This window comes from Diplotaxodon limnothrissa, linkage group LG18, assembly GCF_057381915.1.
Source record: "Diplotaxodon limnothrissa isolate DT_005_m linkage group LG18, D_limnothrissa_male_GT1.1, whole genome shotgun sequence".
Taxonomy (NCBI): Eukaryota; Metazoa; Chordata; class Actinopteri; order Cichliformes; family Cichlidae; genus Diplotaxodon; species Diplotaxodon limnothrissa.
Window position 1 is genome coordinate 3024154 of NC_140613.1, and position 26745 is coordinate 3050898.

General features: G+C 42.4%; 1 protein-coding gene across 1 annotated transcript in view; it reads left to right on the forward strand.

The window, feature by feature from the left end:
- kcnq3 (potassium voltage-gated channel, KQT-like subfamily, member 3) overlaps window positions 1-26745 on the forward strand; it is a 101582-nt gene that overhangs the window by 67705 nt on the left and 7132 nt on the right. The window contains exons 2-11 of the mRNA XM_085376935.1: window positions 15111-15201; window positions 16023-16149; window positions 17390-17562; window positions 17982-18155; window positions 18856-18966; window positions 19776-19871; window positions 20000-20094; window positions 20486-20512; window positions 25494-25693; window positions 25799-25904. Of these exons, the coding sequence (XP_085233061.1) occupies window positions 15111-15201; window positions 16023-16149; window positions 17390-17562; window positions 17982-18155; window positions 18856-18966; window positions 19776-19871; window positions 20000-20094; window positions 20486-20512; window positions 25494-25693; window positions 25799-25904 (1200 nt within the window). The remainder of the gene's footprint in view (window positions 1-15110; window positions 15202-16022; window positions 16150-17389; window positions 17563-17981; window positions 18156-18855; window positions 18967-19775; window positions 19872-19999; window positions 20095-20485; window positions 20513-25493; window positions 25694-25798; window positions 25905-26745) is intronic.

Here is a 26745-nt window from a genome sequence, read left to right on the forward strand (position 1 = left end):
CACAGATCGATTACTGGCGCTGTTCTTGTTCTTGTTGTCGAACATAAATAAAAGAATATTAATTCAAACAGATACACCTGCAGGGAGAGAGCGTCTTTAATTTTCTCAGGAAATGTAAAGAAACCATCACCTTATTTCCACTTCCTGTCGGGGACAGTTGGTCGCAGTGACACCGACTCCCTGGCGATGACGTTATCTCTCAGGTTTGGATCTGGGTCAGTGCGTCTGCTTTCATAAATCCTGTAAACAAACACAAATGGCTGCTCGTTAAGAAGCCTCTCCACAACCCTCGGGACGTTTAATAGCACCATTTGTCATCATCGCGCCATTTTTCTGTTGATTACTTCAAAACAGGCCACGACTGTGACGCCGCATCTGATTGATGAATGAGCATCAGAGAATGATTGATGAGCGAGCGATGCCCTTTAAGAACGACCGATCAAACACAGGAAGTATCCGAGTACTTTTACTTCACTAATCTGTACTTTAGTGTGATGCTACAGCGCGCCCTTCTCTCTGCCTTTCAGTGTGTTCATCGTTCTTCCTTTCCTTTCTTCCTTCTCTGCTTCTGTCCTTCCTTTCCTTATTCACCTCATGTTCTTCACTTCATCCTTGTTTTACTTGTTTCCTACATTTCTTCCTTTCCTTTTTCCTTAAGTCTTTCTGACCTATTTTGTTGTTGTATTTCCTTCATTCCTACTTTCTTTTTCCACTTTCCAGTGGTTCTTCTTCTGTTTTTCCCTCCCTTCTCATTTCCTTTCATGTGCCCTTATCATTTTTGTGTCTCTTCCTTCTCTCGTTCATGCTTCTTTCATTCCTGCTTTATTTGAATTTGACTTCTTCTTTCTTCCTTGTATTTTACATTTATTCTCACAGAGCTTCAGACTTAAAGTCTGATCTGTCGGTTTGATTCTTTGTGTGAGTTCGGAGACATTTACATTTTACTGAAGTATGACTGTGGCAGCCATATTTGTCTTTCACTCATCTTTCCAACCAAGAGGCAGGGAGGCGTTACTGAACCTCATTTCCTTTGGAATGACCCTAATTATGCAGCCAGGAAATCTAAGATAATTAGCTCTCGGTATTTGAGATTTGGTCCTTAACTTTTCAAAGATGAGGTCAGTGGACTGCGTCAGTTTCCCCTCCAGAGGAAACTGTGGTGAGAAGTGTCAGTGATTTTAAACTGCTGCAGATCTGCATGACTTTATCTGTTGGCTACGTTCACCCGTCGGCTCCCTCAGCTCTGCTGTTTGAGGCGAATGCTTCGATCAGACCCAGCGAGTCGAGGTGATCTGCATGAGCTGCTCCCATTTCTCCGGCTTTGTATCAGCAGCAGAATAAAATGAGCTCTGACCCAGAGTGACGGGAGGCAGTTTGATTCTCTGCAGTGACTTTCAGAGATGTTTTATTTACAGCGACCTGGAGTCAAGTGGCAGCAGACGAAAACCGATGGTACATTATTTTGGCTGCAGTGTTTTCAGCGTGCATTTCTGCCTTCAAACAGGGACAAAATCTCCAAAGCAGAAAGAATAATAAACCTTCACCTTCCTTTGGTAGCCAAATACACTGGAGACTGGAATAACCAGTAAAGAAGCTGTGAAAGACGAGTGATAGGGGCTGAAGTCGATGGAGAGAGCTCGAAAGTGACAGTCAGCTGGTATTCGGCTAAATCTACCATGGTTTAAAAAATAAAACCCTCTGTGAGCCTGAGGAGTCGCAGAGATCGGGTGAAATGTTTCATTAACGTGTGATCAATCAGTATGGTCAATTAGCAAAAACACGAAATAGCCATGAAAAGAAATCATTTGTTCGTGTTCATTGACATCAACTGTCACGTTTTTTTTAATGAAGGCACAGATTCGTTCGTTGGATTTTAACAACAACCCACGATCTTTTAAAACTTGTTCCAAATTAATAAAAATGTTAAAGATACCAAATGAAGCAGAAATTTGTCGGGTGCAGGAGTCAAAATTGTTTAACTGGAAAATTATTAACTCCACCCAACCTTCACCCTCCAAATGTGGAGTTTTTCCACCCATTGAATGTGGACAATATTCATTTCGCAATATTGGAAACAGATCAGTGCATCTGAGACCAGACGGGTGAAAAATAAAGGTTCATGTACAGGAACATAAATCACTAGTTTGGAGGTTGTGACGACCAAACGAACTGCTGATCCATAAAGCTTCCAGTCGAGTTTTGTTTTTATTTTTCTCTGTTTTCCTTCAACCCGTGTTTTTTCACGGCGCTGCAGGCTTGTCTGGACTATTCTAACTTTTCTTTAAAAGAAAGGAGCTTTACCCTGCCTACGTTTGCTGCTCATCTGCAGCCACTTTGCAACCCACCTTTACCTCTGTTTCAGCCTGCAGACCTCAGAGCCGTATTACCAAATATAAATTCTTGCTTATGTTAATAATAGCTTTGTTTTGACTAAAGTAGCTTCGTGTTTTGTTAACACTAAACTGCATCTGCAGTTCGTTTTAGACTTTTTCAGGATGAAGTCTCAGACTTATTTGTTTACCTCTCATCCAGCAGGCTGTAACGATACCTCCAACATGAAGTTTGTTTTCTAAACAATCAAAAATAAAAACAAAACAACTGAATATGCCTGAAGTTATTATATGCTCGTGGTTTGAGTTTGCATTTAAAGTAATTTCATTTTTTCCGTTTTGTTATTCCCGGTCAGTTTTTCCTCCTTTGTAATTGTTTGTCCTGCCTTCAGTGGGTTTACCTGTGTTGAAATAATCTCCCCAGTGTCTAATTAGCCCCCCTCAGATTAGCCCAGACTGTTTTTGTACTCGGAGTTTCCAGACGTCTCCTGGCGCTGCTTGTTTTTCATTACTACTGTTTTTTTTCTCTTTTTTTCTTCTTTAAATGTGACCATAATTTTAAAAAATTACGCTATAATCAATGAGAGCTAAATCTAGTGATTGAGACCACTCAGAAAAATGTGTACTGATGTCATAGGTCATTAGCTCATAGTTACTTTGAGTTACTTTGGGATCTGAATTTTATTTTTCCAATGACCAACAGAATTAAGGCGCTAACATATGTACTCCTCCACAAAACATAGACGAGTCCCCCCACCAGGACAAGACATCTGTACATCTGCATCTAAAGGTCAAAGGTCAAACAATCCAGTTTTGATGTAATCAATGCATTTAAAATATACACATTTTAACTCCACATTTCTTAACTCCAGCTGGCTTCTGTTGTCTCAAAGTTGAGATGAGTTTAACTTACTCTACCTTATCAAATTTAATTTGGCCCATTTCCGACTTTCAGGTGTTTCTCACCTTCCTGCTTCCCCCTCTTGTCTCCTCATCATCAGCAGCCTCAGTTAAAAAAAATGTAAAATAAGCACAGATCACAGGAGTTTTAAGTCACTGAAATGAGTGAACTACAGGGTGCAAAACACTCAAAGGTTTACCTTACTTATCATCTCTACCAGCTAATGTGACTTAGCTGGTAGAGATGATAAAGTGACAGTCTGACCTATCAGATCCCCCGAGATGAAAACCAAGCTCAACATAAGGAGTGTGATCTATTTTTAGGATGAACGACGTCCTTGTTCAAATCATTGAACACTCATAAATCTTTATCAAGCAGACACAGAAGGAGAGATTAAAACAGAGCTCCACTGATCTCGTCCAACCTCTGAATTCAGTCCCGTGAGGCCACTGAGGACTTCATGGTGGGACTGTACGAGTCGATTTGATTGGCGCTTCACAAGGACGGAGAGAAACTCAAAGTCAGCACTCGGCTTGAGTGTGATGCATCCAGCAGGTAGATGTTTTCCTGAGTAATCAGCATCATCTCTGCAGCTTATTGACTCCTCGGCTGCTTTAGGAGACTCTCTGATGTGGGTTTGCTGCTGTGGCTTTTTTAAAGCTAATTAAAAAATATTCTATAATTAGCTTAAATGAATCTGATTAGTTTGACTAATTATCTCATTTTGTTTGCTCAATCAGGGAGTGAGTAAACACTCAAAGTAAGTGAATCACAAAAGTCAAACCGGGCCTGTGATTGAGTCTTGTGACTGAAGACCTCTGTTTTTACAGTAACTAAATGCTAGCTAACATTAGCTTAGACACTACCTAATGGTCATTTATTAATGGTCATCAACAAATAACAGGCCTTTAACACAACACAAACTCTACATAAAGGCCTAAAAACAAGCACTCATGAGGCTTTAGATAAGGCTTATGTGTGCTTTTGTTAGCAATAAAAGGTACACATGCTAAGGTTAGCCTGCTAGCTAAAACGTTGAGTTTTAGTATTCAATTTGTTAGCAGGTAAGCTAATAATAGCACCAGCCAAAGGAAGGAAGTTTTATCCACAAATACTGTAAAAGTTGATCAGAACTCCCAGATCTGAAAAGTGAAGCTAACACAACAATGTTTAAACATGGTTTTTAAATTTGTTTTTTTACTAATGGTGATATCAATAGTGGCTAAAAGACTTTTAGTTATGTTAAGGTATTGCAGGTACGTGGCTACTAACAATGTTAATGTTAACTTGTGCATGATTTTGGATGTGTGACAGTCATGGTGACAATGTAGAGTAAAGCCCAGGCACACGGGCCTAGAGACTAAAGTCCTACTCGTGCAGTGGGACTTAGTCGTGCAGATCTACAGACTGGTCATTGACCCCACTGGCAGCCATTTGTCACTAGGGATAAATTTCACCAGGTGGTTGGCAGAAACTTCTTTGTGATTGCTTTGATTGCTAAAAATATTGCTGGGGTCCTAGTTTGAATGGAAGCGACAAACTTGTGTAGAAACACCGTCCAGCTACTGTCCAATCTGTAGTGAAACTGAAAATACTGAAGATAAGAAATCTGAACCCTGATTCATCCATCGAGTGATTGGGTAAATAAGACTAGAAGTACCAGTCCATCTACTAATCTGTCCATGGTTTATTCTCATGAAGCTGTCTGAAGCTGTCTGGCACACACACATGCACAGATACACAACTACAAACACACCATGCGCCAGTACATCCAGGGGTCAGGATATCCCCAGTGAAACACCATGTTCTGCCTGATCAGCAAATCCCAAATCACAGCCTGAATATCTTTTTCCTGTCTCCAGCTGCTGGGCCTCGGTGGGGGAGGATGGAGGGAAAAGGGGGAGGTGCTGGAGGTGAAAGCCATCACTCCCAACATGGTTTTCTGTCAGGATCGCTGCAAATGCCTGTAAATCTCACCTTCTGTCAGCTTTGAGAAGCAGTGTTGAGGTCAGCAGGGAGTCTCCTGGGAGACGGAGCATTCAGGGAAAATGAATCCATATTTCAGAATGCTTCCCAGATAAATCAATAAGGGCAGAATGCATTTTCCAAAGTCATCAATAAAGGTGAAGCCCAGTACTCTAACCAATGGTGAAGGTAGGAGGAGAAGATGTCTTTGTAGATGATAAAGACAGGAAGTGACCCGATTGATCAGTTACTTCATCAGTAAATTGTCGGGTATTACTCCGAATACAGAGTGAGAAACCCAAATCACATTTTTCATAAACAGACTCCTTGTACAGAAAAAGCCTGACAGACATGTCACATGAAGTAGAGAAAAGCTAAAGTTAGCCAGCTAGCTAAGCTGTTAGCTTTATCTACTGAAGTGTATCTGATAAAATGGAAATTTTACCCTCAGTGAAAAGCTATGATTAGCATTAGCATGATCTTCAGTTCATCAAGAGATCGTTTTTTGGATGAAACCCTGAGCTGTATTTCTTCTGGCTAATGTTAGCTAACACTAGCTTGCCTGACAATACAGATAAATTAAAAGCTAGCTAACAAACCAGATACAAAGCACATGACTGGATGAGGTCGGCTAATCTCTATGAAAACCTGCTCTGGAAAACAAAATCCATTTGTAAGGTAAAGTTTCAGGTTATTAACTCAAAATTTTGACTTACCTGTGACTTCATCGCATGCTTTATTGACGTTATACAGATAATCTGGTTATCATGTATGCAGGTCTTCCATTTACTCGTACAGCGTACAATACATACAATATATGATCATGAAACGCATCACGGATAACAACAAAACAGGCCACAGCTTTAATGTAACAGTTGTCTTCATTAGTTTACTCTAATTAATTTACCTGGGTTCAAAACCAGGGCCCAACCAGCTGGAGGGTGTTGGGTTCAAACCCGTCAGCTCATGTCTGCTCACAGGATCACAGGTGGGATCGGCTCCAGCGTCTGTGACTGAACTGGTTCAGAAAATGGATGGTTGGATAATTTAACTGTTTGATAAATCAAATCTGATCACTCTGAACTGAAGTGAGTGTCTAATAATAAACTCACCCAGGTAAAGAGTAGCTCGTTTTTTCAGTTTTGTAAAATTTCATTTCCAAAGCAGAAGTTTCAGATATTGAAGTCCTAAAACTCCCTGTAACATTTAAGTGAGTCAAAGAACTGCAGCTGTCAGCCAGCAGTGAACACCAGGCTCGCTCCGCTTCATAGCAGCACGTCAATGATGTTCGACTGTTTGCAAACGTCTTCCCACAGATCCTCTCATCTCGTCCTTGTGACTGCAGTCATTACCGCCGGTCCTGCTGCTGTCCTTTCCCACCAGTGTTTGCATATTACTGAGCAAATTAACTGCCAGAATTGCGTCGTCGGCACTCTTTATTGAATCTCGTTGGCAAATTGGATGTTAGGAAACCTCAGGGGTGGTATCAGCACCGGGCATAGCTGAGGCCGACACAGGGAAGGTGGATTAACGGAGAGAGTGGAGTTTAGGTGGGATGACCTCATCATTCCTGCCACATAACCTCTAATAACAGTAAACCATTCGTCCACATAAACAGATAAACTAATTAAATCTGAACTTTAGGTTTTAGCTGTTTCAATTTTTAGTCACAAAACTGAAGAGAACTGAAGGCATTTTGTATGATTGGAGATCCTATCCTAGGTCCTATCCTAACTATCCATCCTTTTACTTTTGGACATATTTCAGTATCTGCAGTGGCTTTTTTGAGCTTTAAAACTAAAGGATTTTACCTTGTAGCTGTACTCTGTCTCCTTTAGTTGGGTCATTGTTTGATTCTGGCCTTGTGACGCTTTATTTATCGCATATGTCAAACGCTCTATAAGCTGTTCCAGGCACTAGACCATTTTCTCAAAAACCAGTGCCTCTTCTTAGTGCGAATCTCCATCATTTTACCGATTCCTGCAGAGCCACCAGGTCCAGTCCCCTCTCATCAGTCACTCGTGACCTTATCACAAAGAAAATGGATGGAAAGACCGTTTTCTCTATCAGGAAACTCTTGATTGCCAATCACAGCACAGATTGGACGGCATGCTTCACTGATTTGTCCAACAGGAAGCTAATGGAGCTTCCAGGAGCGTTTCACCACCTCACCTCATACACACAGACTAATAGTGAGGCTGGAGGTGTTGGTGGCATCTCAGGGTGTATTTATGTCACTTCCTCCTGTGGAAACACTGCTGGCTGTCCCAGAAACAGGACTTTATAGCTAGATGCTTACTTTTGCCACTACTCTCACTGGAACATCAAAAAGCAGGATAGAAATCTGGTATTTCATAGTCTGTTGTTATGGGTCAGACCTCCTGAGGAAGCCACCTGGTGTGGATATCGATGGACTAGACTGGACTCATTTCATTCACTTGAGTCGGACTTTCTGTCTGTGTGGAGCTGTGGATGATTGAAATGGTAAAGACTGTGTCTCTTCTATTGATTTATCTGTTTAACTCTGGCCCCACTCAAGAACTGGACTCTTCTTAAACCCGTCAAAGCCATGTGGTCACTCCCGAGCCTGCCACGTCTTCTTTGGCTGACTTTTTTCCTGCGGATTCAGTCGGACTGTTTGATTTCCGCCCGGCTCCACTCGACATGTCGCCTCTAATGGGCATCGACGGCGCTCTGTGTGCCTTATTGAACAAACTATTTGAAGACGAATAGGAAGCCGGTTGTGTTGCAGATCTGTATCTGTCGGATCATATCGAGTTAACATTGATCTGGTTGCGCTCGCTCCAGGATTATCTCTGTCCTCTGGATAACTTTGAGGAGAAACGCTCCAGTTTAATTCAGAGGACAGGAATGCAGGAAGGAAAAACTGTGACGAGTCAGAGAAACGTGTGACAGCCACATGTGCAAGCGCTCAACTATCACTGGTGGTGGTCAGAGGGCCCGGTGGCACCAGTGTCCGGCAGCCTCGCCTCTGTCAGTGCGCCCCAGGGTGGCTGTGGCTACAATGTAGTTGCCATCACCAGTGTGTGAATGTGTGTGTGAATGGGTGGATGACTGGATATGTAAAGCGCTTTGGGGTCCTTAGGGACTAGTAAAGCGCTATACAAATACAGGCCATTTACCATTTCTTTCAGGTCAATTCGATAAAGCTCTTCAGGCTGTTTGGCTGTGAAATATTGATGCTGTTATGATTGTGAAGCACTTCAGAAACTTCTCCGAGTTGTCGACACCGGCTAATGGCAATACAACAGGCCATGAATGATTCAAGACTCAGGAATGGAAGGGTGGAGGACTGGAAAAGAATCTAAACGGTGGAGCAATCGATGGCTTTTTGAGCTCCACGCCTACATTTATGTAAACATGTACAGTAAAGGATCCTTCCCCCAAATATCCAAATCCATATCTTCCTCGAGATACTAGTCTTACCAGTTAATTAACTCTGCAGTGGCCAAACAAATTCACTAACAATTTAACCCCACAGAAAAACGTATACAGTTTCCTTTAATCTCATTTTCAACCATTTTTGTGCAATATCGAGTTAACCCAACTTATCTGTCAGTTGAGCTGCTTCATCTTCGTCTGCCTTGAAGCTTCTTTTCTGCACTTATTTTTAGATTTGAACCATTTTACATCAATGACCCTGATGAAATACTGCAGTAAATACTTGATTGGATTAGGCTACAGTAAGTTAAAAACCAAGAAGCCTTTATTTGGACTCTAATTGCACGACTCGCGTCTTAACATCAACGCCTGTAGTGTTGCGAATTATGCAAATGATAACATGTTCCAGAGGTTCTTATTATCAGTGGCTGTCCCGTGGCTGCTGTGAAGCTCTTGGATGAGTTGCTTTGAAATGACCCCATCACACCCGAGCTGAGAAAGAACAAAATAATCTTTTGCAGAGCTGATGGTGGCGAGTAATGGGCGCTCTGGATAAATGTTAATTGGCTGCCTTCCTGCGGCTGAGTTTGCTCAGCGCAGTTCGGGGTCGTATATCATAGCTGGGCGGTTAACTCCAGTGTACCTGGAATCCAGCCACAGTGTGATCGACTCTACAGGAGCATTTAAATAGCCATTTGTACGTGTGCATCCAATTAATTTGAGCTCTGGAAGCTAAATATAAGTGTAAGAGTAGCAGTACGAGCTTTTTAAAATGCAGCATTAGACCGTGGAAAACTGAATATTTAGGTGGCAGGGCACAGAATGAGAATTAGGGGATTCATCAAGTGGAAATGACAATAAATAGTTTATGCTCTCATTTTATTATAGAGGACAACTAATATGTTTTTATTAAGGCTGAAACAGGAGCTACTGAACTGCACAGAGAGTTTTTCTTTCCTGTTTTAAAGCTCATCTTGATGTATTTAGCGTTCGTGTCATTAGTCACACAAATGAAGGAGGATTTAACTCTTATAATTACTACATTTTCTCCAGTTAGCTGAATGTGTTTGATGTTTTGTGCTGCACAGGGGGCTCTATTTCATCCACTGACCCACCTTCACCCCTGCCTGTCTTTGTGCCTCCCTCCCCCTCACCTCCAACCAGTCGCAGCAGATGGCCCCGCCCCTCCCTGAGCCTGGGTCTGTTGGAGGTTTCTTCCTGTTAAAAGGGAGTTTTTCCTTCCCATTGTTAAGTTTGTACTCATAGGAGGTCCTATGATTGCTGAGGTTTGTCTGTATTATCTTGGGGTCTTACAATATTAAGCGGCTTGAATTGATTTGTTGTTGTGATTTGGTGCTATATAAAAAAATGAATTGATTTTGGGCCTTTATTCTGTTGTTCAGAGGCTGGAATATGAAGCCTTAAATACTAAAATTCTTCTGTTACTCTAATGTCCTCCAAATGTGAGTCATTCCCCATAGACTCCAATGTTAAAATTTCCCAGCCTGCTGCAAAAACAGATTAGACTCTATGGACAGTTTAACACCTGTACAGGTGGTGATACACTTCTGTTAAGGGTGTGGCTCCTTTGATTGACAGCCCAGTGTGCTTCTGTTGCATCCAGTCCTACTCCACAGTAGAAGATGCTCTGTGGAGAGTATCTTCTACTGTTGCGACTTGATCAGATCGCTGGTATCTTGTTTTTCCCTGCCTTGGTTTTAGGCCTGACCTCTGCTAACTTAAACTACTGCACCGCTGAGTCACATTTGGTGTTTTTTAGAACAGTTACCTGTCAATAATATGTCAAAGAAGTTTTGGTGATCAACCTGCTGTGACTTGGCAGCTCTGTTTGTTTTTGTGTTTGTTGCTCACCATCTTAGTTTGTAGTGTAGCTTGCTAATTAGCTAGCTAGCATTAGCTGATAACCTAGCTCGTCACCTTCTTATCTCAGTTTGTTCAATTCTTGCTCCAGAAAACCAAACCAGCTGCTGTTTTATACACTCTATACTCTCTGTACTTTGTTCTCTGGCTTTCATGAAGCTTCCTGATATTTTAAGTCAGATTACTGCAGCTGGTAAGTTTCCCTCCTGGTACGAGCCGTGGCCCACGTACCACAGCTGAGAAGGCTTTGCTCCATCCCAGATTTCCTGTTTTCTTACTTTAATGTTACTGGTAACTAATCGAGGGCACTGGTGACTCCTATTGTGGATGTCTGTGGATAGTACGTTTTTGTTTTTGTTTTTAAAGTGTGATTTATATTGTTTGTTTGTTTGTTTTTTTTTGGGGGGGGGGGGTGTTTGTTTCATTCAGTTTCAGGGGTAGCAATCATTAACCAAGACATACAAGTCTTTTATGTGATTTATTTTTTTACTTTTTCTATCTTTTTTTCTATTTTTTTTATTTTTATTGTTATTGCTTATTTGTTTATTGATTTATAGGGATTACATCAGGCTATGATTTTGCTGTTTCCACTGCAGTAATTGATTCATGCAGCTTGTTTAGAAAGTCAGACCTTTTAACACCATCATGTAAACATCACTTGGTGACCTCTGTGCAGCTGTTTACAGTCAACTGTTACTCATTTACTGTGCACGTTGAAGTGTTCAGCTCTGTAATGGTGACTCACATCCTGCTGGCTCACAGGTTAAACATGACAATCACATGAGTGAATAAAAATCTGCATTAGCGTTTGCATGCAGTACCAGGCTGTGGTTTTTATTTCACTGGTTATTTACTGATGATGATCAATGATGCTGCTGCATAGCTGGATTTTTAATAATCATGTGACCACCAACCAGCGCGTACTCGAGCACAAGGTGAACAAATGTGATAACAGCCTCGCTTTACTTATTACACTACAGGTCCAAGAGGTGATTTATCACCCTGGATGCTGCTGTGTTTGGACAAAGAGAGTGCTTTGCTTAAGGGCATTGAAAATTGATGCCACCTGTTAGCCTGCTAACTGGCGTCATGATAAATATGCTTGAATTTGTTTAATTAATTCTCGCTTCCACCTTAAAACCAAAACTGGCTGATCTGTCTGCGGCGCTGCCCCCAGGCTCTTAAATCCAGCATCATGTCGAGCTCTGCTGCTCGTGATTGTACATCAGCTCTTGTGTACAGACCCTCCTACGTTCTTCCTCCTACAAGCCTTCTACAGGGGAACAATTGTCTATACCTTTTTTTTCTGTCATATTGTTTATCCTGTTCTTGGAGGCTGTTCATATTAAAAAGTTATTATCGTATCAGGTCAGGGTGTGTAAAGGAAATCCCTATGAGCCAACAGCTCAGACTGGAGCCGGCTCTAAAAACTCAGCTTCACTCAGTTTTTTCTACTTCTGGTGCTGTATGATGTCATAGAGATCCCACCAACCTGCTGTTCTAATGTGTTGTTTAGGGGCAGCCAATCAGAGGACATTTTTCTTAAAGGCAGAGGAGCTAAACTATCTTTCTGGAGCTGGACTGAGCATGATGTGAGGAGAGCTCTGAGGGCAACAAACTGCAGGAAGGCAGCGGGACCAGATAGCATACCGGGACGTGTGCTAAGAGTATGTGCAGATCAGCTGACCACAGTTTTCACTAGTATCTTCAATGCCTCTCTGGCTCAGCAGGTAGTCCCCACCTGCTTTAAAACATCAGTGATTGTTCCGATCCCGAAGAACACCCGCCCAGCTAGCCTAAATGATTATCGCCCAGTAGCCCTAACATCTGTAGTGATGAAGTGTTTTGAGAGGCTCATGAAACCCTTTATCAGTTCCTTTCTTCCTCCCGACTTCGATTCACTGCAGTTTGCATACCGGACAAACAGATCTACCGGAGATGCTGTAGCACAGGTCCTGCATACCACACTGAGCCATCTAGATGAGGGATGTGGGAACTATGTGAGAATGCTGTTTATAGATTACAGCTCAGCATTCAACACCATAGTGCCCCACACCCTCTCGGGTAAGCTCCAAGATTTGGGATTCAGTACATCTTTGTGCAGGTGGATTTATAGCTTCCTGACCGCGAGACCACAGTCAGTGAGAATAGGGGATGTGTACTCCCATACACTCTCATTGAACATAGGGGCCCCCCCAGGGATGTGTACTGAGCCTCCCCCTCTACACCGCGGACTGCACGGCCAGACACCCCACTAATTCCATTGTGAAGTTTGCTGACGACACAGTGGTGGTGGGACTCATCTCTGGGAACGACGAGAGGGCCTACCAGAGTGAGGTGGATGGACTAGCAAAGTGGTGTGAGGCAAATCACCTCTCCATGAACATCAGTAAAACAAAGGAGATGGTGATTGACTTTAGAAAACAGAGAGGCGAGAAAACTCACACCCCAATTCAGATCAATGGAACCCCTGTGGAGAGAGTCTCCAACTTCAAATACCTCGGTGTCCACATCAACGAGGACCTTACTTGGAGTACACATACGGACTTCCTCATTAGTAAAGGCAGACAGCGCCTCTATCACCTGAGGCGTCTAAGGAGGTTTAAGATCTCCAAGAATATACAGAGGAGATTCTACACTGGTGTCATTGAGAGCATCCTGTGCAACAACATCATGGTGTGGTACGGGAACTGCACAGTACAGCAACAGAAAGCCCTGCAGAGGGTTGTGCACACAGCTGAACGCACTATGGGAACATCTTTACCAGCACTGCAGGACATCTATGCTGAAAGGTGCAGATCCAGGGCCATCAGGATCATTAGGGACTCCAGCCATCCCGCCCACAAACTGTTCAGGCTACTGAGGTCAGGAAAGCGCCTCTGTAGCCTGAAAACAAGAACAGAAAGGTTCAGGAGGAGTTTTTACCCACAAACAGTGAGACTCCTCAACCAAAACACAAACCGGACGACATGATGGACAATCTCACACACAGTACATAATTTGCATTTTACTTTTCTCTCTGAACCTTATCCGTACCTTATTATATATATCTGTACTATGTAAATAATGTATATTTTTATAGTTTTTTTTCATTTAAATTATTACAGTACAATATCCTGCACGTCATGGATATATACTTATAAGCACAAACATATGGACTTTTACATTGTTTTTTATATTATTTTTACTTTTTAACTTTTGTTTCTCCCCCCCCCCCCCCTTTTTTTTTAGTTTATGTAAAATCCTTTTTAGCATGTCTGCACAGTCGGGGGGAGTACTTTTTTAGCCAGGAAAAACATTTCACTGTATGTTGTACCAGCTATAACTACATGTGACAAATAAATAAAAAAATAAAAATAAAAAAAAAGAATAGGTCTCCTTTAATTGTGCTGCTTCACTTATGCTTTTGTAGTTGTTATATTTCTAATGTAATGTCCTTTAGATCAGCTCCTATAGTTTTCAAATGTGCTGCATAAATACAGGTGACTTAAACTGACTTTGTTGGTTTGTCCATTGAAATTAATGGCAATATTTTTTCCAAACCAAACCCTTTTTTTAAAGCGCTGTGTGCAGATTTCACCGTAGCAGTGGGAGGTTGTCAGTGAGCCTGCTGGCTTCACAATTATCTCACAATTTGTTTAGTTTAAAGGAAAATTCTGCTGTTTTTCTGATGCTGTGTGGTTAGCGGGCCTGCTCGGTGGAGATTAGTCTGAATTCAGCCAGTTCTGAACGACTCATCTGCCAGGCACACATTCATTATGCAACAGAGAGCCTGCAGTACAATCGCTGAAGTTAAACCGATCAGCACGAGCAGCAGGATGAACGCTCCTACCCGGTTAAATTAAAAAGGCGGAACGGAAAGAAATGAATTTTGCTATATATGTGCTGTAATTTAGCCTCATTTAAATGAAACTCTGTGCATGCAGTCAAATTAAAACAGAAATTAACAAAAAATCTGACGTGTGCTAATAAAATGTTCGTTCTTAGTATCTACACTGTTTTCTTATCACTGCGGCGTGCTTTCTGTATGTTTATGTCACATTGTTAAATAAGACTGTATAATTTTTCATTTTTAGACCTCATGTTACAGTAAGCAGTTCCAGACCTCCAGTGTTCCTGCTTTTTAATCATAGTGGTCTCGGTTTAGATGTGTTAAAACATCAAATATTCTCCGTTTGACTTTATATTTTCATTGTCTTGTGATTTCCATCTTTCATCCAGTTACAGCTTTAAGTTTTAGTTTGTGTTCAGATGTGTCTCGTTCCCCTCCGTGTCCACTTCCCCCTGAAGACTTGATGTGTCCTAAAGGTTCAGTCAGTGCTTCTCTCGTGGTCTGCAACCACAGATTCATGACAACAAGTTTGATGAGGATGTTTTTGTTGGGTTTTTTTAGTCTTTATCCAGGAGTTACTCCTGCAGGTTTGAGTAAATGTGATATAAGCACATTATAATATAATTTATCCCCCCGTGCATAAATTAAAGGGAGACGTGGCCCCCTCTAGTGGTGACAGTAAGACTGTGCAGTTTCACTCTGAGTGATTTTTTTCCTGCACTCTGTAGTGTTTGTGTGTCCTGCACATGAGTGTCGTGCATTATTGTAACTGAATGTTTTTCCTCTTGTGTGTCTGCAGGTTTTTAATCGTTCTGGGCTGTTTGATTCTGGCCATACTGACCACATTCAAGGAACACGAGAACGTGTCGGCACACTGGCTGGTCATACTGGTGAGATTTCATTTCTTCATTTATGTTTGTATCTTTTTTTTATATATATATATATATATATCGTTCCACTAAACACAAGCTTTTTTTAATGTGCATCATCAGACGCATGTTTCACTCAAATCAGCAAATTTGACCTTTAAAAAAAATGTCAAATTCAGGGGTCGCAGGGTGCTGGAGCATAAAATCTGGTACTTGCATTTCACATTTAAATAAACTAAACTCAGCTGATATAAATACTTATAATATAAATACTTCACTGTTTTAAAAAATAAATAGTGTAAAATGCAGATACACAAACATTAAAAGGACTGAAATAGGACTGATAGTAATGAGCAGCTGTAAAACATGAGTAAGTAAATCAATAAATGGTTAGAGGACATTTTTTTAAAAAGTACAAAATAATAAATATATTAGATTAAAGCAGGAAAATGTTGATTTAATAAAAGGACTGCCAGAAAATTACAAGAAAATCTCCAAAAATGAAGCGTCCGAAGGAAAAATGTACAAAATAAAATTGAAATCCAATTTTTGGTTGAAATCATTCCCACCTGGACAGTTTCCGTTTGCCCTTCTGAACAAATCAGAGCTTATTTGGACAAAATAACACTTCAAATATTCAATTTTCTCTTTTTTTAATCTTGTTTGTTGCTTCACGACCGAGAGAGCAGATGTGGAGTGGGTCCAAAACAGGATGTAACAACAAACAAAGAGGCAGATTCAGTAACACTGAAAGATTTCACTGAATTTGAATCGTTATTGATGTAGCATGCAGCTCGTATCTGAGCGAGCTGTGAATGGGTTTTTGACGTGTCCTTGTGCAGGAGACGTTCGCCATCTTCATCTTTGGAGCCGAGTTTGCGCTGAGGATCTGGGCGGCCGGTTGCTGCTGTCGCTATAAAGGATGGAGGGGCAGGCTGAAGTTCGCTCGCAAACCCCTGTGCATTTTAGGTAAGGTCATTAAAGGTTTCTGAGCATTAAACATGGAAATCTGCTGCTGAACATCCTGTTTGGTGAACGATGTGTTACTGGGAGCTCGTCAGTAAGGAAGGCTTACCGACACGTCTACAGGGGGATTTGGATATAAGTAAATCAGAGGCAGGAAACTCCAAGCCTAAGTGTGTCCTGCAGGTTTTAGATCTCACCCTTCATTACCAGGCCTCTGGAGAACTTCAGGACATGTTGTGGAAGTAATTTAGCCATTTAAATCAGCTGTGTTGGATCCAGGACACGTCTAAAACCTGCAGGACATCGGGCCTCGAGACCTGGAGTTCCCCACCCCTGAAATTAATAATGTAGAGTTTGTTTCCGTCATTTTCTGGCACCTGTAAATGTCAACTTCGACTTTCAGTGAGATCTGCAGGTGTTCACAAGAGTGAAAATCAGGATTGTTTCAGTTGTTAGACCATACAGAGTGTAAAGGTGGACGTAGCTACTGTGACGTAAATCTTTACATAGCAGCAAGATGTGCTCCGTCATAATGTGTTTTTGATGCGATGCTGCAGCACGTGGGTGTCAGTTTTCCTGTAAAACAGCTTTTTCTTTTACGTTTTCTGGTTTTAATGACAGCAGCTCTGCAGATGAAGATGAAGCGACTCTCACTATTTTGCAGACTTCTCTGCAGTTTTTGGGAAACGGTTTTGGATGATGATGATGAGTTTTCGATTTCCTGCAGATGCCTTGACCTATAAACACAGAAATAGTCTTCCAGGACAAGAATTACAGCTTGTGATGCCATGAAAGGCTTTTTTTTATTCATCACCAACCTTTAAAATCTGATCCAGGCTCTAAAAGCTTTAGACAGCTCCTCTGTTCAACCATCCAGCTTGGTGTAATAACCAGCGTGCACTGATGAGTGGTTAGTGAGTGAGTCTGTGTGTGCAGTAACACAGTGCACACAGGGAATATACTTTATGTTAATAATACCCTCCAAATATTTTACAGCTAATATAATGTGCTGTGCGGCACTTTGAAGGAAGAAGCATTCACATTAATTCTCCTTGTGTGTTAAAACCATTAAACGTATTAGGAGCATCTCGTCGGCGTCTTTATGTTCAGCTCCTGTTAGGAACTCGTCGTCCCACAAAGACGACTGAATCAGCGTGTCGGGTCAGTCTCATTAACCATGTGAAGAAAGCTTTTCCCTGACAGTCTTTTACGCGAGGTTTTGTCTGCTGTGTTTTCGGCTCAGACATCTTCGTGCTGATTGCCTCGGTGCCGGTGGTGGCGGTGCGTAACCAGGGAAATGTGCTGGCCACGTCCCTGCGCAGCCTGCGCTTCCTGCAGATCCTGCGGATGCTGCGCATGGACCGGAGAGGAGGGACGTGGAAGCTGCTGGGCTCCGCCATCTACGCGCACAGTAAGGTAGGCGTGGACCCGAGCACACTTCCTGCTTCCTGACGTGTGAGCATTTTAAAGGAAGTTGCTGGAAAACATAATTATGGAAATGTGCACTTCTCTGGAAGGAGTCGGCTGTCGCTCTGAGACGACTGAAAGTGCTTGAAGTATCGAGTAAAGTGTAGTGAAGCACTCACATGAGCTGAAGATGTAAAGAAACTAAACTGGAAGCAATTAGAAAGTTTATGGGAGTTTGCAGGAACTGACTCAGATTTGAAGGTAGCCTCAGGTGGACATTAGAGGAACTGCGGCTGTTGGCTTCATTTCTCAGACCCGGAATCTGCTGCTCAGCTGTGAATGTGTAAATAATGAATTAGAACAGTCTTTTATTGGATTTAAAATAAAAAAATATCAGCTTCTTTCAAATATTTCCCTGTTTTCTGCAGGAGCTGATCACAGCCTGGTACATCGGCTTCCTGTCTCTCATCCTGGCGTCCTTCCTTGTCTACCTGGTGGAAAAGGATGACGCCTCTGTGAGCATGTCTGACCAGGAGAACCCCACGGCCCAGCCCAAAGAGCAGGACTTTGACACCTACGCTGATGCGCTTTGGTGGGGGCTGGTACGTGCATTAAAAAAAACAAGCTCCAAGTTTACGACTAACACTGCACTCAGTGAATTAACATGCATATTGTTGAAATTTTGTTGCTGGAAACAAAAAATCCTGTCTTGAATTCTGCAAATTATTTGTCTGGAAATGATTTTGGCAGCTTAGAGGTGAGAGTAGATTTGGCTGCAGCTCGGTGGACAGATGGTGCCTGGCCAAATCATCAACTGCTAATATTTTGGCTTTAAATCAAATCTGGGATTTCTGCCAAGAGGACAGGAAAAAATCAGGTTTTAGTTTCTAGTAATGTGCCGGTGGAAAGCCTGAGGGTTTCCGGTGAATCCCGTTTGAAAGCTCGCAGAGCTCTGAGCTTTAATGAGGGCCTCTGGCAAGGGAAGCACCAATGCCTCATTAAAGCGACCGTCCTTCAACCAGAGGGGCCAAAAGTTCAAGCTCCATGACAGCGAGCATCTGCGCCGCCAGAATGTCCTTCAACAAGATGTTCCACTGTCACCGCCTGCTTTTCAGGGCGATCCTCTGACTCCGGGAAACACTGAAGAGCCCTTTAACGGATCGATACGAAGGTCACAGAGAGAGATGAGTCTCCACGGAAACATTACTGCTGAAACAAGGACGCCGAGGCTGTTGTGTCGAATTTTAGTGATTTAATTTAAAAGATTTTCTGCCTGTGTTTTATCTTCCTTGTGTTTTTCAGATCACACTGACCACCATCGGCTACGGGGACAAAACCCCAAAGACCTGGGCTGGGAGGCTGCTAGCCGGCACCTTCGCTCTGATCGGAGTGTCCTTCTTCGCTTTGCCTGCAGTGAGTGCGCTCTCCTCTACACACCGCTGCTGATGGTGCAGGGTTTCATTTAAGTCCGAATAAATCAATCAATACATACTCATGTTAGGAAATCTGTCTTGTATGAACTGCACAAGTAATTCTGACCTTTTTATTTATGAAGAAAAAATGTGCAACACAAGTTGATTGTAACACTTTAATGCTAGATTATTAGTAAGTGTCGCCTCTTTCAGTATAAGAAAACAGTCAGTTCTCTCCCGGGGCATCAGTTAGTGCCATGATATCAACCACTGGTGTCACTCGTTTATACACCAGGCGTCCTCTGGTCCCGGGGTTATGATGTGTCACTCTCTACCTTCTTACTGTGCAGGGCTATTGTTAATAAAGAGCCTTACTTTACACCCACAATTTACCGACACTCGACCAAGTGAAAGCAGGTCTCAGTGGGACTCGAACCAGAGCCTCCACATTCTGGAAGCATCAGTTACTCTGCGATGAGAACATGTGGGTAAAACATGTTCCCACTGAAGGTTATCAGCTGTAATCAGTCCCATGGATACAGCTAGCAGAGCACCGCCCTGCACCTCCTTAATGACCAGGAGGTCATGTGTTTGCATGTATGTGATACATGAGCAGCCGAGTGAATAAGTACGTGTAAAACATCTGCTTGCGTTGGTTGATGTGGACAAAGGAGGACTTTTGAGCCAAGCTGTGACCTTTTGCTAACCCTCACCAAGATAAAGGCGAGGTGTTAACATTTTGCTCGGCACTGGCGTCCCGCAGCACGGCAGGAGCACTGAGCGACGTGTTTTCTGTTTTTATGGCTGCAGGGTATTCTGGGCTCGGGCCTGGCTCTGAAGGTCCAGGAGCAGCACAGACAGAAGCACTTTGAGAAGCGCAGACATCCGGCTGCAGGCCTCATCCAGGTGAGACGCTACCTGACGGCATCGGCATCTTTCTGCGTGGTCCAGCTGAGACTTTCTATGTTTTCTGGACTCAGTTAAGCTGAGCGCTGTTATAACTTCTGGTTGATCTCCTGTCTTCCCATCTCAAGTCTGCCTGGAGATATTATTCCACCAATCCAATCAGGGAAGACCTTATTGCCACTTGGAGGTTTTACGAAACTGTCATCTCTCTTCCCTGTTTCAGGTAAGTACCACAAAACATAACAGTCACTTTTATAGTCCTCGTGCATTACCTTAAGTTAGCAAACAACATTAAATATGTTGTTTTTTGTTTGCATCTGCAGAGTTAACACTAAGTTGATTGACCTGGAGAGTTTTACTTTTAGATTTCTTTGAGTAAGAAGCAAAAAAACTCAAATTAAAATTTTCATTAAAGATTAAACATAAAAGACGAATCAGCAGTTTGCACTATTTTGGAACATCAACCAAGAAAAATGCACTCGGTGGATTTCAAACTGAGGATTTTTGTCGTGCTTTGGTCCTCTTCTGACTTTTAGTCTTTATCAAAGGATATTTAAATCCTACGTTGCATGCAGATACCTGATTTTGATCCTTTCCTCTCTCCCCGTCCACAGGAAGGACACCTTGGAGGTCATGGCGAGGTAGGTCACCGTTTGGTGTCCATGCAGAGACACAGTTAATCACACAGAGCTGTGCCTAAAGTAAATGCTTTCTGACGGGGCTTTAATTAGCCCCACATGCTGGAGAGACTAATGAACATTTCCTAGAATATCTCACCCTGCCCGCCTTTAAATAGCTTCCTGTATTAATTCACCAGTCGGATAAATCTCGGGGCTAATGGCCGTGGGACGTATGAATTTTGAACGCCCACGCGTCCCTCTGCCTTCCACATCAGCTGCTTTAATGACATTTAAGCTGAGAGGTTTCTGTGGAAACCTATTAGCGAGTCCATTAGTTGTGTTTCAATTATGAGTGACAGTTTAGATCTTGTAATTAGGGCCTCAGAAGAGGTCTATGGGTTTGACTTTTCATTTTTCTCCGTCCTGCTGAGCGACATTAATGAGTCTCCACATCAAAAAGTGTTGTGAAACTCCAACTGAGGCTTTCGGTTTGAGGAGCAGATTGAACTTGAGCTGCTGCAGATGTGTCACCGCGGTTATCGACATATAATGATATAATGAGATAATTTAATCAAAGTCCTGCAAAAGACACAGAAGCCGCACAGACTGACTGAGTGGCATTAGCACATGTGAAGTCAGTGACACCTGTCTGCTCACCTGTTAGTCATAGCAGCCACTTGTCTAACCTTGGTCTTGGTTGTTTGCATATGGACACAGTATAAAAACAAATTACCCAGTGCACAGGTGAAAAGGTCTCACCTGCTTTGCACTCTATCCTACCCAAGGCCTCAGTCACACAGGCATAGAGACCACTCTGCGACCACCATCAACCTCTGGTCACTGGGCAGCTGGTGAGAGGTTTCTGGAAGATGGTGAAATTGGCTGCAAAGGGTGCTGCACCACAAACTTCCTTGAGATTGTTTTGGTTTACATTATTGTATTTTGCACAACTCTGTTGCTTGTGAAGCTCGCACACAAGAATTTCACTCACATGTGCTGTACCAATGTACCTGCACATGTGATGTGACAATAAAAGTGATTTGATTTGATTTTGATTTGATTTGGTTGCTGGAGCATTGCTGCATCTGCTTGTATTTTGCATGCAGTTCTGGTTTTTGGTGCACTTCCATGCAGAATACTAGCAGATGCAGCAATGTGACATTTCAAAGTAGCTGTAGCAGTACTCACAACTTTTACTTTGACGGCAAACATTGTCTGTCTGAGTTTAACCAATCAGCAAGCTGTTGGCAAGTGTTTGCAGACAAGTCTGCATCTTTCATGCAAACTATGGCTGAGCGCTAGCAACCGAAGCAATCACAGGGGCGTTTTCCAAGCAGCAACCTCCAGAAGCCTCTCACTGGGGTCAGGGGATACACCGGTCAGTGAGAGGCTGACCAGGGGATGCACCTTTCCCCAGTGACTGGTGGCTCCAAAGGGGGGGAACCAACTTCACTGTGATTGATGCCTAACACGTGTTTATACTTTTGTAATTGTGCTTAATATAGTCAACATGTAAGCTAGGACTTATACATTGGCATTAACCCTTTAAAGCCGGTCTGAGCGGACACGCTCCATTTTGCGTAACTATTTTTAAATCCCGGTAGCACTGCAACCACGTAAGCTAGCGCAATAATTGTTTTTGCATATGAAACCAGAGGAGTTGTACTTACATCTTATGCCATCAGCTTGTCCTCGGTCACAGTTTCTTTCCACATATAGCTTTGCAAAAACTGCATAAAAAGCACTTGCAGCAACAAAAACATAATATTCCAGAAACACGCTTTGCCGATCCGATCAGCTGTTTGTAACACTTCCTACGTCCATCAGCGTGAACTATTGCATGTCCGCATGACCTGCCCAAAACCGGAAGTGACGTCGTTTTGCGGAAATGTCGTTTTTTACCATCGTGGCCTTATGAGCCTATACTGGTGTTTTTAAAAGTTATGTTTGACTTTGTCTTTCTGTGTCGTTTCTGGGATGCTGAGGACTCATATTGCACTGCTGGAAATATTTTATTTTGATGCACATGCTGTTATTTTGCAAATTTGCACTATAATATATTTTTTCGTTTTTCCTGCAGTGTATGAAAATTGGTGTATCTCAAAAATAAAACTATGAAGACACTTAAAATAAATTTCCTTTGGAGGGAAACTAGTTTGTGTATTTACAGTTTTGAGGGATAAGCCTCTTAAATTTCTCTAACTAGAAATATATGTTAAAAAATCAAAAACGATTTTAAATTTTTTTGTAGTTTATTGCACTTTTTTGCAATTTATGTAATTACTATGCACTTAATGCAGACATATCATTAAAATTTGGGCTATAATGGTTGTATTGATGTATAGCAACTTGAAATGCTCCCAAAAATGGCTCCACAGCATGTAAAAATATACTATAAGCTCTGGCGAACTTGGTTCTATGGTAGGTCTTAAAGGGTTAAAATGTTCAGAAGTGGAAATGAGAGCCAGTTTTAGTTGAATACACACACACACACACACATGCACACACAAATGTAGAGTACATAATCAGCTAAAAGTTTGATTTCTTAAACTTAGAAAAAACTTTGCTCTTTGATGTCATCATTCAGTGCTGACAAACACATGTCAGAGCCATTATATGAAATGTGCTGTAGTCTTGCTAAACCTGCCATTTCGCATCAGCTCAGGTCAGCAGAGGTGGCGTTACAGGCTCATTACAGCGCAGCGTTCTGCTCCGACGCCTCCCGGCCTCTGTGTTCAACACGCTGGATTAAGTTACTGCTGCTAAAAGCTGAAACGGCTCTGATACACGGGCTGGTAGAGCAGAGCAGAGAGGTCGGGTCACCTGTTCTTAATGGCGTCTGTTTTATAGGCTGAACCGGAGGGTTGCATTACAACGATTACAATCATTTTTCTTGTATTTGTAGTATTAAGCGGGGACATAATTCAGATGAGACGGAGATGTGGAGGGAGAACAAGAGTGGAAAGAAATGAGGGTGCAGACGCTGAGTGATGAAGTCAAACGGAGTGAAAAGCAGGCAGTCAGAGTTTTAAAAGCCTTTTAGGATCAGCGGCTGGGAAATTAGCACTCTGACATTATCTTGTTGCGCTGAGCGAAGAGGTGGACGGCGGCCAGAAACTACAACAGTGCGACGATGTCCGACAAGAGGCCGATAAGCTACTTATTGTGTGTGTGTGTGTGTGTGTGTATCAGTTTTACTAGATGCATGATTCTCCTCCACCACAGTTCAGGTGTAAACTACGTCTTTTATGTGACATCTATGTCGACAAAGTACCTTTTTAACAATTTTAGTTTAAGTCAAAGGACTAGTCAGTGTCAGATATTCACTATTAAAATGTTTACACAACAAATATAAAACTCTAGTATGCACATGTACTTTAAGTATTTGTGACTGTCCCACGATGCACTCTTTTTCTTGCCCTGTGACAGCTGAGATTAGCTGCACTGTGCCTGCAACCATGAACTGGATGATTGGTGGGTGCCCAGGTAGCTGCTATACTTTAACTTTAGCTTTACTGATTCCAGAGGCAGCAGAAATAAACACAAAGCAAATCTTTGAGTTCTACCATCAGCCTGAATAATCTCAAAGTCCACGAAAAGAAAAGGGTCAATAAATCCATCAAACTCAGAAACAGACAGGGAATAAACGGGAACGACAACAACAACGAAAGGGAAAGGCAGAGCTTTAATGCTCACACAGGAAATGGATATGGGAGGGTGACGAGACACAGCTGAAACAAATGTAAACAACAAGGTAAGAGTTTTGTGTTCAGAGACATAACATTTAATTGACACAGTGCATTAACAAAAAACAAGTATCAGAGACTAAAAACCTGATCAAGAGAATGGTAACAGAAAAACCTTCAGTTCGACCAAACACATTTGGAAAAACGAACATGTGTCGGACACTCTCTGCTTTTTTTGAGCTGTTAAAATCAGTAGTTTCACTTTTACCTCCAAGTAAAATGAGTCCCACCCATGTAACCTGGTGTATTCCCTTTGTTATCCTAACAACCAGGAAATAAGATCCATATTTGCAATAACTGAAATTATCTTTTAATATTGTCCCGCAGCTTTGTGCAGGTATTATGAACCAACATGTGTGTCTTGGGAAGGCAGAGCTGTGGGAGATAAGGAGCATCATTTTTTTCGCCTGCTGCGCTGCCTCATTTACAGAGATCCACGGGATAATCACATCCCATTTTCTGCTCTTTATTCGGCCGAGGAGCAGTCAGAAAGAGCTTCTCTCTTCCTTTACAGCTTCCTATTCTGCGGCCTCTCAGCGCCTTAATCTGCCGTCCCTATTCTGCCTCGAGGCCACATAGAGGCTCATATTGTGTGTCTGCTGTGGGAGCAAAGTCGCTGAGAACGCTCCACGTTTCAGAGGCCTTGTTTGGGCTGTTGTCAGCTCCGGTTACCCCGCCTCTCTCCCTCTTCCAAGGCACAGGAGTCTTATTTTACCCAGGGAGCTCTCGTCTTTGTGCTGCCAAATATTGTCAGCCATTGGACAGTAAAGGAGACCAATCTCCTCTCAGTTCTTTGAGTCTTCCTTCTGCCAGGAAAGCTGCATTGTTACGTTGCAGCAGCAGACCAGGAGAACTTATATTACACAAAAATCACAACAAAACTGATTGTGCAAAAAATTTCATTAGCATGCACTTGGCGACAGTGGGAAGGAAAAACTCCCTTTTATATCTTCAAACCTCCAGACTTAGTCCGGTTCAGGGAGGAGCAGCCATCTCCCGAGTACAGTTTGGGGTGTGGGAGAAAATGAAGAGAACAGGAATTGAGTGATGATCAGAAAAATTATATCAGTATTTAAAGTTTAAAAGAATGTGGCTTTAATCTGAATATCTGCCTAAACTTTTGGCTGCTTTGCTTCTTGAACGTTCTTCGGTGTCTGATCACACCCAGCTGGGTGATGTGTAAGACTTTACTTGCTGGTGCTCACATGCTTTCTCTTGGTCCATACTGTATTGTTTTCTCGTTTGTCCCTCTTCAGCCAGAAACTAAGTTTACTCGAGCGTGTTCGCCTTCCTAATTCAAGACCGTCTGTGGTGGCAGTAAAGAAGCTGACAGGAAACGCAGACTCCATCGAGGAGAGTCCCTCCAAGGAGCCCAAACCTGGTGGCTTCACTAACCGGGAACGCTTCCGCACTGCCTTCCGAATGAAGGCCAACACACTCCGCCAGAGCTCTGAAGGTTTGAAACCAAAAAAGCACGGATAGCTCAGAGAGCTTTTGTCTTCCATATTGGTCTAATCCTTTTTTTTACTAACGCAAAATTCGTAATGTGTTTTTCTCTCAGATGCCGGAGGTGTGGCAGATCCAGCCTTAGAGGAACGGGGTTTCCCCCCTGACATCCTCCTGGAAGAGATGATCCCCACACTGAAACTGGTCATCAGGGCAGTCAGGTTAGGGTCAAGAACTGGGCTCTGTGGTCCTTTAAAGTCATCATTTAATTGATTTAGACCCAATCAATTAAAGAGTATAAATTGATACTGATAAGAAGAGAAAAATGTCCTATACTGTGATGCGCAGATGGGTGTTATGAACAAGGAAATGTTTTCTGGTTGCTCGATTGCTTTGTCTTCAGTCAGTGATGTAGACTGACTGAGTAAGGACATTATGACATCACTGTTGGATTGGAGAAAGGAAAATGTTATGAAGTCTCATAAAACCCTGGACAGGTCATCAGTGACCTGCTGGCTGTAAAACGCTTAAATGCAGTCACATGGATTAGCTAGAATCCAAACGTATAGACTGGTCAGTTCTTCTTCACCTGCTAAACAAACTGACAGGACAGAAAACAGAACTTTGTAGTAACGAATTCAAAATGTTTATTTACACCTTAAAATATCAATAACAACTTTTGGTCAGTTTTCTGCACAGTATGATAGTACGATTGGTCCTCGCTGTATGTGCTTTCAGAAAACTCTGCAGCAATCAAAATTCAACACAGTGAGCTATGCCAACCACAGAGTGTGGCAGAACTCACACATGCTGACAGTGCATTGGTAAATCTATAGGCCACACAGCTGACATAATGCAGGAATTCAATCTAGTGCAAGGGCCTGCGAGATGAGTGATTAACCCTGTGAAAGTGCTGCTTCCTTCCACTCCATTATATCAGTGTTGAATGGGTTTCTGAATAGGATGCTCAGATCTGGAGGGTTTTAGTTTCAGGACCCAAGACTTTCTGCCAAACACTGGAGCTCGTGCAGCAGCAGTAGCTGACTCTGAAAGTAGGAGATC